Genomic DNA, 12,175 nt, shown 5'->3' with positions numbered 1-12,175 from the left:
AAATATCTGCCCAGTGGCCCCAAATTGCCATGGATAGTGGGGGGGGGGGCGAAGCTGCGCACTGCCAGCCATTGGGGGTGTGCAGCTCTCCCCCATTCCGCTGCGGGAGAGCGATCCCTGCAGAGGCTTGGGAGGGAAGCTGCGCACCCGCCAGCCATATGGTTGGTGGGGCGTAGCTGGTGAACATGCAGGGAAAGGGGAGGTCGCCGGCAAAGCCGCACAGTTCCCCCACACAGCCCTGGCACAATGCACCACTAAGCCCTATGGGAAAGACGGCTCTGTGTGTACATAGGGCATTTGACACAACCCAGACATATCCTGCAGCTTATTGAGAAATGTTATTTGATGCGTTTCCCCCTCAAACCGGTTTACATCCAATTCAACAATGTAGGCCGTATTCACTTAGCAGTTAAACTGAGGCATGTATGTTATTTGAGACAGCCATTGCACATGTGCAGATGGCAGCTTCATGAATAGGAGTTGAGGGGGGTTGCAGGTGTGAGAGAACCAAACAGGTAATGAACATCAGGTGAAGGCATTCCCGCAATATGAAAATGTGACTTGAAACACAGTATGGGGAAACCAGTCTTGCTTCATTTTGAGCTACTAATGTGTAGGTAGCCATAGACTCTGGGTCTTTTATCATGGGTCTTATTGTTGTGTAGTAATGTGTATTTACTTTGCTTATTTCACAATGCGTTCCATGAGGCCGACTGTGCTCTGATGAGTGAGACCTCAGAGTTAATGTCTCACTCTGAGCAACTTATTGCTGGTGTGAATACACACTGGCTACCTATTTTTGATTGTTGACTTGGACCCCATCTGTACTATACATTTAAAGTGGTTATCAAACCACTTTAAAGAGTCATGGCTCCCCCTCCCCAAAGAATCATGGAAATTGTAGAATGTTGAGCGTTGTTGTTTAGTCATTTAGTCGTGTCCGACTCTTCGGGACCCCATGGACCAGAGCACGCCAGGCACTCCTGTCTTCCACTGCCTCCCACAGTTTGGTCAAACTCATGCTGGTAGCTTCGAGAACACTGTCCAACTATCTCGTCCTCTGTTGTCCCCTTCTCTTTGTGCCCTCCATCTGTCCCAACATCAGGGTCTTTTCCAGGGAGTCTTCTCTTCTCATGAGGTGGCCAAAGTATTGGAGTCTCAGCTTCAGGATCTGTCCTTCCAGTGAGCACTCAGGGCTGATTTCCTTAAGAATGGATAGGTTTGATCTTCTTGCAGTCCATGGGACTCTCAAGAGTCTCCTCCAGCACCATAATTCAAAAACATAAATTCTTCAGCGATCAGCCTTCTTTATTCCCCTCACAAAGCTAAAATTCCCAGAAGTCCCCAAAGAGGGAATAATTGTTAAACCACACTAAGAATTGTGAGGGGAATAAGGGTGTCCTAAAAACTTTCTGCACCTTTAACCAACTACAGTTCCCAGGATTCTTTGAGGGTTAAAAGTGGCATGATACTGCTTTAATTTTAATGTACATGTTGTTGCCAGAAGCTGGGATGTCCATCTTCCCAGCCGTGCTCCCAAGCAAGTAAGGTGACCTGCGCAATATCACGGAGCTCAAAAACACACGTTTTGGGGCAAAACATGAGAGATCACGCTCTCACACAAATCGCAGTGCCCTAAACAGGGATTTTTACTCCTAACTTTTGAAGCAGCATCTCCTTCTGGTTCCTCTGGTCTTTGTTTGCTATTTCACAACTTAACTCCTAGACTCCTTGGTCCACTTAGGCTCACAGCCAGCTCTCTTGGGTTTCAGAACCCAACAGCCAAGAGCCTAACTCTTGCCAATTCCTCAAAATATAATTGATGTAAGAGTTTCTATGCTGATGCTCTGAGGGAAAGGCCCATTAAACTTTTTTTTATTGTTTCAGATACATTCAACTACCACCTTCTACGCCCCTGAGATTGTACTTGGTAGACCTCTTTTCTGTAAAAAAATTAAATGTTTGCCTTTTGAGCACTTGACGTTTGCTACCCTTTGATGACAAGCAAAACCAGCTTTCTGAGGTGGCCATCTCACTCTGCCTAATGGTAGGCCGGCCAGCTCTATTTGGATTGGTAGGAAGCTTCTGGAAAATTCTCAGCTACATCCTTGTTTAGTGAGAAGTTTCTCAACCCCTTCCACCAACCACCTTGAGCAAAGGAACAAATATGTTATTCTTCCTCCCATCCCCATAAACACATCTGAAACATTTATATACAACTATAAACGTGAAATAAGTTATAACACCATAAAACAAGCATTTTTAATATTTACTCAACCTTGCCCCAACTGGGTGGGCCATGATTGTTAAGCCAAATATGGGTGTATACCATAGAGAACCAGAGTCAATCATATGAGTGCAGTCTGCCATGTTTGCACTTATCCAAAGCATGCTTAAAGATGTGCGTTTGTGCATTGAAACATAGCTGTCAACATTTCCCCTTTTTAAAGGGAAATTCCCTTATTCTGAAGAGGATTCCTTGCAAGAAAAGGGAAAAATTGACAGCTATGCATTGAAATGCCATATTTTTTTTACCTGTGTGAGACAGGTAAAGGGTAAAGGGGACCCCTGACCATTAGGTCCAGTTGTGACTGACTCTGGGGTTGCAGCGCTCACCTCGCTTTATTGGCCGAGGAAGCTGGCATACAGCTTCCGGGTCATGTGGCCAGCATGACTAAGCCGCTTCAGGCAAACCAGAGCAGCGCACGGAAACGCCGTTTACCTTCCCGCCAGAGTGTACCTATTTATCTACTTGCACTTTGGCGTGCTTTTGAACTGCTAGGTTGGCAGGAGCAGGGACCAAGCAACGGGAGCTCATCCCGTTGCTGGGATTCGAACCACCGACCTTCTGATCGGCAAGTCCTAGGCTCTGTGGTTTAACCCACAGCGCCACTCGTGGTGTGAGACAGGTGCACACTACTAAACATATAACACATTGTACGAACTCTCCAAGTGCCAGCAAAGCCCATGGCACCTTTGTAGAGCCAGAAATGGGATGCTAATGGAGACTTTATGGCTCGCTTGTGACATCTATGTGCTTCAAAATATACAAGTTGAACAGGTGGGAAGCAAGCCGGAAGTCAAGCAGGCACGGCGGCTTCAGGGACATATCAGGACCCCTGCAGCACACCCAAGTTGCTTTTCTAGCCAGATCAACATATTATAATGGCTTCTTCCATTGCTCAAATTAAAACTACCCAAATTGTTTTGGGAAGCCTGGTATCAAGAGATCATTAGTGGGCTCACTTAACATGGTGGTGGTGAGCTGAGAGAGTGTGGCATCATCTTCATCACGTGCACACGGAGGGGCCTCGAAACCATTTTAAACTGCTGTCTATCCGCAGATCTTCAATTGAGTCCACTTTCAGTCCTCACTGATAGGTGAGAACATGCAAAGTTGACCTCCTGAGCATGTGCAGAGTGTTTTCCCAACCCAAACTATGTTGGCTGTTGAACGGTGACTCTGAAGGGGCAGGTTATTTAACAGGCTTGTTACATAAGCTCCCTGGCAGCCTTCCGAATAGAGACCTGGAAGAGGGATCTATTCTTTCTGGGGCTAAGCGAAGAGAGGGCACTTGGGGGGATCTGGGAAGCTCTTAAAGAGGCAGCACTCCGTTAATCCACCGTGCTTGAAAAAAAACATTAAGCCTTGGTCGGAACGCCAGCATAGTTTTGGGTTCGTTTTGGGGTTTTTTTTTGGGGGGGGTGTAGAAATTCCCAGTATCAAAGATTGCCATATATATTTAGTGTTTCACAATGAAAACCCTTCCCTCCGCTTTGCTGAAGCAGAAGGGTTGCCTTGATCTCAGCGGCACCTCGGCAAAGCTACCAGCTCTCCACTGTCCCACCCAGGAATAATTCACCCCGGGAGATCTTCTCCGCCCATTCCTGGTCCACGCCCCACAAACCGGATTCGGGAGCGCTTCAGCTCCCAAATCAGCGCCAGCCGCCGAACCATCACCATCACCAGCGCCTCAAGATCAAGGTAAGCGACACCCGCGGAAGCCGAGCTGCCTCCGGACTGCGGGCAGTGGAGGAGCGAGGAGCTGTCAGGGCACAAGGCAGGCAGGACTCCTGGTCTCCCTGGGATGATGAGGGCAGAACAAGACCGTCCAATATCCTGGTGGACGACTAGTATTCAAGGCTGAGAGGGAGCGAGAGCCTGGGTCTTATTTTCCTGCATGAAGGCTTCAATCCTCGTCGACCCATTTCCCAGGCAGAAAGACCGACTGAACTCAGGAGGACTTGTAGAAAGGGATGGGATTGTGAGGCTGTTTTTTTTTTAATCTTGGTCCGTCCTGACCCTCGAAAAAGGACACAGAGAGGACAAATCGCTTTGTTTGCAGGTGGCAAATGAGGTTGAGGATGGGGGTGAGACTTTCCCTTTTCTTCAGCAGATATTTCAGTTCCCTCGCAGTGAAATCCCAGTTCCTTGCAATTATCTGATCCTATTATTCAGCCCAGCCTCAGAAATCCCTGCCAACTCCAGTCAAGGGGGAAGGTAGCGTATGCCAGATGTTGCGTAACGTTTGGTTGAATTTCAAGCTCAGATTCCACTCATGTATTGTACACCTTCCTTGCATGGCGGCGGGGGGGGGGGGGGACGACTCACTCTGCCCAAGGCTGCAAGAAGCCCACTTTGCTTTAACTCCCTTTTTCTGCCAGGATGAAGCCCGATGCAGAGCCTGAGCGCCCGCCGCTGGTTTACGTCCAGGGAGTTGGCATGATCAAGACGTTTGCTGATGTCTTGGAAGAGGTGAAGGACTTCCAAGTTCATCCGGGGGACTTGCTGATCTCCACGTACCCCAAGTCTGGTGAGTGAATGTCTAGTGTTGGACTAAAATTAAGCTTACCACACGTCCCTGTTTCCTGGGGACAGTCCCCAGATTTACAGATCAGCCCCCATACAAAATCTATTGAAGCTGTAAAGTGTCCCCGGATTCACTGGAAAAAAATCTGGTAACCTTAACTAAAATGGCTTATTGGGTCCCTTCCAACTCCACAATTCTGGGTTTCTGTGAAAAGGTGCTAGGCCCTTGAGGTAATGTTACATTGTCTAACACAGCCTCCAAATAGCAATGGCTTCCAAGAGAGCTTAAAAGGGATCACGTTCTTTGCAGACTTGTGGCTGTACAAATATGCCGGTTGTCCAGGTGGGAAGCAAGTATTTCCCTGGTGAAAACAGGGACATAGCTGTGCAGTTGTTGTCAGTGCTGGATTTAGGGCTGTACAGGTGGTTCCCCTGAACTGAGGGGGGAAATAAAATAGAGGAGATCCATTGGAGAGCTGGGGCAAATTTCGGGCTCGTGCAGAGTGCCATATTACAGTTGTAATATATCTCTAATCCTTACACTAAGAATTACTTTATTTATTAGATTTGTATACCGCCCATTCTTCAAAAGATCTCTGGGCAGTGTATTAAAACATGAGATAACACAGGGTAAAGGTAATGGGACCCCTGACCATTAGGTCCAGTCGTGACTGACTCTGGGGTTGCGGTGCTCATCTCGCTTTACTGGCCGAGGGAGCCGGCATACAGCTTCCGGGTCATGTGGCCAGCATGACTAAGCCGCTTCTGGCGAACCAGAGCAGCACACGGAAACGCCGTTTACCTTCCCACCGGAGTGGTACCTATTTATCTACTTGCACTTTGACGTGTTTTCGAACTGCTAGGTTGGCAGGAGCAGGGACTGAACAACGGGAGCTCACCCCGTCGCGGGGATTCGAACCGCCAACCTTCTGATCGGCAAGTCCTAGGCTCTGTGGTTTAACCCACAGCGCCACCCGCGTCAAATAAATAGTTAAAACAGGACTCCCCCCCCCCATTCTGCCACCGCACAGTTTCCAGACTTCTTTTGGGGAGGATATGTACTTTACCTGTATGCATGGGATTTATTTTAGGGGGGGCATGCTTTATGCTGGGGGGGGCAGAAATGAGATATCTGTGATGCAATTATTCAGTTAGTTAAGTATTTCTATTTATTTACTTGATTTGGGGGGCAGCTGCCCCCGCCTGGGCTACAGCCATGACTGTATGGTGTACAGTGGTACCTCGGTTCCGTTCCGGAACCGGAACCCGTTCCAGAAGTCCGTTCTTAAACTTAAGCCGTTCTTAAACCAAGTTGCACTTTCCCTAATGAGGCCTCCCGCTGCCGGTTCCCTTCCACCGTTCTGATTCTGTTCTTAGACCAAGGTAAAGTTCGCAAACCGGGACACTACTTCTGGTTTTGCGGAATTCGTAAACCCAATAGTTTATAAACAGGACTGTTCTTAAACCGAGGTACCACTGTATATGTACCCTCAGGTGGCATATATACGTTTTAAAGCACACCCCCCCCCCCCCGTAAAGAGTTCTGGTGAATGTAATTGACTCATTACAAAGTTACAATGCCCAGAAACCCTTAACAAACTACAGCACCCAAAATTATTTGAGGAGTGGGGAAAGTAGTTTGCATGTGCTTTAAATGTAGGGCGTATGCAGCCTCAGTCTTGGGTTTCCCTATGCAAAATGCCCCTTCATGCCCTTTCAGGAACTACCTGGGTGAGCCAGGTCATCGACCTGATCTATAAAGAAGGCAACGTGGAGAAATGCAGCCACGAACCCATCTATCAGCGAGTCCCTTTCTTGGAGTTTGCTGTTGAAGGAGTTCCCAAAGGTAAAACGCCCCAGAAGGCCAGCAATCCAGGAGTCCCTCACCCTAAGGTATGCTGTGGGGACAGGTCGTAAAAGATGGGGAGAGGAGAAGCCTCTTTATTGACTTCTGTTTTCCCCCTCCCTCCCTCCCTCTCTCCCTCCCTCCCTCCCTCCCTCCAGGCATTGATCTGCTCAGAAAAGCACCTCGGCCGTGTCTAATTAAAACACACCTTCCAGTCCAATTGCTTCCAAAATCATTCTGGGAAACGGATTGCAAGGTGAGAGGGTATATGGGCACCTGAATCTAGCAAGAGCGGGATCTGAAAGAGGTCACTGTGGAAGAAAGGGGCTGGAGGGTTAATCTGAAAGGAGGATCACAAAGTTGCCAGCAGGGCTATGTATTCTATGCAGAAGAAGGTTACTGTTTTCAAAAAAAGGGAATCTAAGTTTCTAGTCTATATATGAAAGATACTTAAATACTTTATTTAGAAAATATCTAAGTTACTAGTCCATATGAAAACAGGCTTGAAAATCTATGGGCAATGTAAAAATTTAGAAACCAGAGATATGGAGGGCTTTGCAGCATTTTGTAGTGGCCAAGGAGAGGGACTTCAAAACCTTTGCATTGTGCTGATCATCCATTTAATCTGCATGGTACTTTCTGCACTACAGATGATCTACGTGGCCAGAAACGCCAAAGATGTGGCTGTCTCGTATTATTACTTCTACCAAATGGCAAAAGTGCATCCTGATCCGGGAACGTGGGATGAATTCCTGGAGAAGTTTATGGCTGGAGACAGTAAGGACTGTGGGAGATGAGACAGAGGCAGAGGGCGAGGGCAATGACCCTGAAAGCCAAGGACAGAAAACTTGTGATCTTCCAGATGTCATTGGACCCACCTGCTATATAGACCATATAGAAATTATGAAATTCCATATGGAATTATGAGCAAGTGTTTTACATAGATCTTACCTGGTTTGGAGGAGCTTTGTGAATGTGAAGGTTCAAATCCGGGCATTGCTCCTCTGGCTTCCCACTGCTTCTGGGCAGGTAGCGGTAGAATGAGATAAACAAATGATGAAGCTCCCTTATATTGAGTCAGATCATGATGATGTGACTGACAGCAGCTCTTCAAGGTGTCTGTCAGACTTTCCCCAGTTCTGAAGATGGAACCTTGATCCTTATGTGTGTGGAAAATGTGCCGTGTTTTAGACTACCACTTCCATCAGCCCCAGCTGTCCTGACTAATGGTCAGGGAAGATGGGTGTTGCAGTCCAAAAAGGAAAAAAAAGAAGCTATAGTACTGAGTTGCAGCCTTTACCCAGCAGAGGCCAGAATTTCTAGAAAGGTTCTCACGGAAGCCCATAATCTCTCTCTCCTCAGTCTCTTTTGGATCCTGGTACGACCATGTCAAAGGCTGGTGGGACAAGAGGAATGAACATAAGATGCTCTACCTTTTCTATGAAGACTTGAAAGAGGCAAGGTTCCCACTCCCTTTCAATGCCAGTTCTGCTGCAACGGCAAGCAAAGCCACCAAAATGTTCAAAGTGTAAACATAGCACATATAGAATGTATCGTGCATGCTTGCAGTGTGTGTCAGAAGGAACTGTGGTGTCTCGAGGGCCTGAACATCATTTGCCACATTCAAGAGGTGCACCAGACGAAATGATGATTCCCAGGTTGGGAAATTGGGAGGTCCACCTGGGTATTCCCATTCTGTACACTGCGTCCTTCTCCCCTGTCTTCCTTTCCCAACCCAGGACTGGGGAAACCCAGCCAGGTGGGCGGGGTATAAATAATAAATTATTATTATTAATTTATTAACCTAAGTCCCCCGGCTTCAACCCCCAATCATTGCTTATCTTCTAGAATCCTCAGCGGGAGATCCGAAAAGTAATGGAATTCCTGGAGAGGCCCCCTGATGACCACCTGGTCGAGAAGATTGCTCACCACACCTCCTTCAAAGAGATGCAGAAGAACCAAATGGCCAATTACACAAGCATCCCTGCCACGATTATGGACCACAGTATCTCCCCTTTCATGAGGAAAGGTAAGCTGCACTGACACCTGGAGGGATGGGCTGAAGAGGGCTGAGATTCCAGCGGTCCTAGGGGTTCACCCCGGGGTCCGTGTTTCCTTTTGGAAATGAGGCACAGCGGAGACTGTGGTATCTTTATGATATATGGTTTATTTGCACACATATACATCCCAAGCCTGCGATGGAGGGGTTCACAACATCAGTACATCAAAAGGGTTTGTTTCTACCACAGCCACAGGCTTGGATTCAAGCAGAAATCAGCCACGACTCTTTCTCTCTCTCTGCCTTTCCAGCCTGAAGCTTTTCCCTCCGGGTCACATCACAGCAAACCCGGCCCCCAAATCTCAGGATTTGTCCTTCTAACTCTCCGAGAGCTGGAGAAGGGGCCCGCCCATTTGTCATCTAGCACAAACTGCCTTTCCTTTGTTCTCTTAATGATCCATCAGCCAGGCGGTTACCTCATCGGGAAGCTAGCCTGGCTTGATTAGCTTTTAATACTTGCTAGGATTATAGGTGTCTGGCACCCACAAACACATAACAATATTATTGCTCAGAAGAGGTCTTGAGGCATCATAGGGCTTAAGGAGTGGGCACCAAAAAGGGATCGGTTTACTGGAGGAGGCAAATGTCCCCATCATCTGCATCACCACCATCATCACAATTAGGGCCTGCAGATCACTTCCTCTGCTTATGTATTTATTTATTATTGAAAACCCAATAATTGTTTTTGTTAAAAAAAATCCAGACAAATGGAATCTGCAACCGCGTATTGCTGCATGGAGTACGGTGTGGAAAGGGCAGGAACTCACCAACCTCTTTTGTCCATCATATTTGACAGGTCTTTAGGGAGTAATGTTCATGTCTATCTTGTCCCTCTTTAATTGCCAGTGTCTTGACTCCCATTTCTTCCCATTTCAACTCAGGAATCACTGGCGATTGGAAGAACAAGTTCACAGTGGCTCAAAACGAGCGCTTTGATGCTGATTACAAGAGACAGATGGAAGGAACGACCCTGCACTTCCGGACAGAGATTTGATCTCTCTGACTTCCCTTTTCAGGTGAGTCTCCTTTTATTCCCATTCTATGGAATCTACTACCTTTGCTTCAGATTCTTAATATCAATTCTGCCCACGGGGTTTCTTGTTTGATGAACAGATCTTCAAGTGAGTTAATAGGAAAGAGACAAAATACGGAAGCCATGATTCTTGGATTCTCTCCCATGTCCACAAACACTCCTGAACATGCACAATACTATGCAGCTTTCTCCCTAGTGGACAACTCTTCCTTGACATTCCCTGCTGGTGTGTAGGTGGACCCTTCTAGAAGAGCTGTTTATTGAGCATTTGTGCTGATTTGTTTGCAGGGAGGTTAGACGATCCTGTGTCAAGTGTTATTCTGCACTTCCCATCACTTTTCTTATTGCAAAAAGTGGATTTCTGTATTACTTTTCATATTGCAAAAGTCTGATCTTTGGATAAGTGGTTTTGTTGTTCAAGACTGCCTAATTAACTATAATGGTGCAACCTTTATTTGTTGGTATATGATTGAATCCCACCCAAAAATAGCAATTGTCTAGCAGAGCCGTGTGTGTGTGTGTGTGTGTGTGTGTGTGTGTGTATGAGAGAGAGAGAGAGAGAGAGAGAGAGAGAGAGTGTGTGCGCGCACAGGATTCATCAGTTCACCCATTCCCAAAATCTCAGTCCTGGTGTCAAAGGTCAACATAGTTGGGCACTTGAGGGTCATACCCCAGCAAAAGGCTCACTGCCACTCCTGGAGCCCCTTGCCTTGGTGCTGCTTCTCCTTGCCAAGGCTGCCCATTCAGTTGTCCCCTCTTAGCATGTGAGTAACGTCAGGAACAAGGAGAAGGTAAAAAGGTAAAAGATAAAGGGCCCCTGGACAGTTAAGTCCAGTCAAAGGCAACTATGAGGTGTGGCATTCAACCCACTTCCAGCTGAGGGGCCGGCATTTGTGCACAGCTTTCTGGGTCACGTGGCCAGCATGACTAAACTGCTTCTGGCGCCAACAGAACACCATGACGAGTGCCAGAATGCACAGAAATACTGTTTACCTTCCCACCACAACAGTACCTATTTATCTACTTGTACTGGTGTGCTTTCAAACTGCTAGGTTGGCAGGAGCTGGGACACAGCAATGGAAACTCACACGGTTGCACGGATTCGAACTGCCGACCTTCCAATCAGCAAGCCCAAGAGGCTCAGTGGTTTAGACCACAGCGCCACCCGCTCCCCCAACAAGGAGAAACAGCAGGCTCCACTCCCTTACCTGCTCCCTCTGGGCAGTTGTGTGGCTTGAGCAGCGCCCAGAGAAAGAGGACTAGTGAATGGGGAACAGCAACAGCAGTGAAAATGAGCAGGAGGGGCCCCATGGACCCCATGGAATCTGGAGCTGGCACTATTTCCCCTTCCTCCAAAACCCATATTTCTTTTGGGGCCTTTGGTATAATCTCATAATCTTCATTGCCTACTGTAACAAAGCTTCAAATACAGCCACATCCCCACCAACATTTAAAGCATATGACGCCTCTGCCCAAGAGTCCTGGGAACTGTAGTTTACCAAGAGTGCTCTGTGAGGATTAAACTACAGTCCCCAGAGTTCTTTGGGGCAACAAGTGTCCTTTTAAATGGTGTGGATATGAGTGTGATGACACCTGCCCACATCATTCCCTCCCTTGCTCTCCCCATTGTTTGTTTTAGATTGTAAACTGTTTGGAGCCAGGAGAACACCCTGTGTTGTCTCTGGAAGATGCCACCATGTGCCTTGATGGTGTAAAGATGAAGATCAAGCCAAGATGCCTTCATGACCCCTTCAAGAAACAGCCAGTTTCCCAAAGTGCTGCTATGTAGTTTTTCCAGCCACTGTGCAGCTTTGGAGCTGTCACTTCTTATCAGGCTATGTCTAGAACAACCGCAAACTAATGTTCAGCTCAATTTATAGCTCAGTAAGCTGTGAATCCTTGACCTCCTTTCCTAGACAGCAGATGCAGGAAGGAGTTCAAGAAAAACTGGTGTCACATTCCAAAAAGAACATCTCTTTTTTTGCCTCTTTTTTTTTTTTTTTTTTGCCTTTTCCTTTTTTGGGTCTCTTCTCTCTCTATCCTGCTTTGACCCTGGAGAGGCTTTTTAAAAATAGAACGATCTGGTCTCAAAGAAGCCCATTTTTTATAGAATTTTAGCAGAGACATATATTTTGCATTACTTAAGCAGAATGCATGACGTGCACTTAAAAAAAGTCCCAAATCGTCAGATTTATATTCATATGCCCACCATTAATAAATACTTTTATTGAAAAGCTTTCTCGTTCTCGTCCTTTATTAATTTAACGACATTAGTATTGAGTGTCAGCAAATAATTTCCTGCATCAGCAGGGGGTTAGGCCGAATGAGCTTTGTGGTACCCTCCTGCTGTAAGCAAAGTTTCAAGGGTAAGTATATCTTTGAGCTGATGGCAATAGTCAAGAAAAAGCACATGACATGTGGAATGTG

At 46.9% G+C, this 12,175-nt stretch overlaps 1 protein-coding gene across 1 annotated transcript in view; it reads left to right on the top strand.

The window, feature by feature from the left end:
- LOC309327718 (sulfotransferase 1A1-like) overlaps window positions 1-11,953 on the top strand; it is a 137,409-nt gene extending 125,456 nt beyond the window's left edge. The window contains exons 2-10 of the mRNA XM_081837149.1: window positions 3,960-3,985; window positions 4,666-4,814; window positions 6,531-6,656; window positions 6,815-6,912; window positions 7,307-7,433; window positions 8,019-8,113; window positions 8,505-8,685; window positions 9,597-9,731; window positions 11,388-11,953. Coding sequence (XP_081693275.1) covers window positions 4,667-4,814; window positions 6,531-6,656; window positions 6,815-6,912; window positions 7,307-7,433; window positions 8,019-8,113; window positions 8,505-8,685; window positions 9,597-9,709 — 888 coding nt within the window. The 5' untranslated portion in view covers window positions 3,960-3,985; window position 4,666 and the 3' untranslated portion in view covers window positions 9,710-9,731; window positions 11,388-11,953. The remainder of the gene's footprint in view (window positions 1-3,959; window positions 3,986-4,665; window positions 4,815-6,530; window positions 6,657-6,814; window positions 6,913-7,306; window positions 7,434-8,018; window positions 8,114-8,504; window positions 8,686-9,596; window positions 9,732-11,387) is intronic.
- The last annotated feature ends 222 nt before the right edge of the window (window positions 11,954-12,175 follow it).

This window comes from Podarcis erhardii, assembly GCF_964252035.2.
Source record: "Podarcis erhardii genome assembly, chromosome: 13".
Classification (NCBI taxonomy): Eukaryota; Metazoa; Chordata; class Lepidosauria; order Squamata; family Lacertidae; genus Podarcis; species Podarcis erhardii.
The sequence above is the reverse complement of the archived record's forward strand: the minus strand, read 5'-3'. Positions and strand labels throughout refer to the sequence as shown.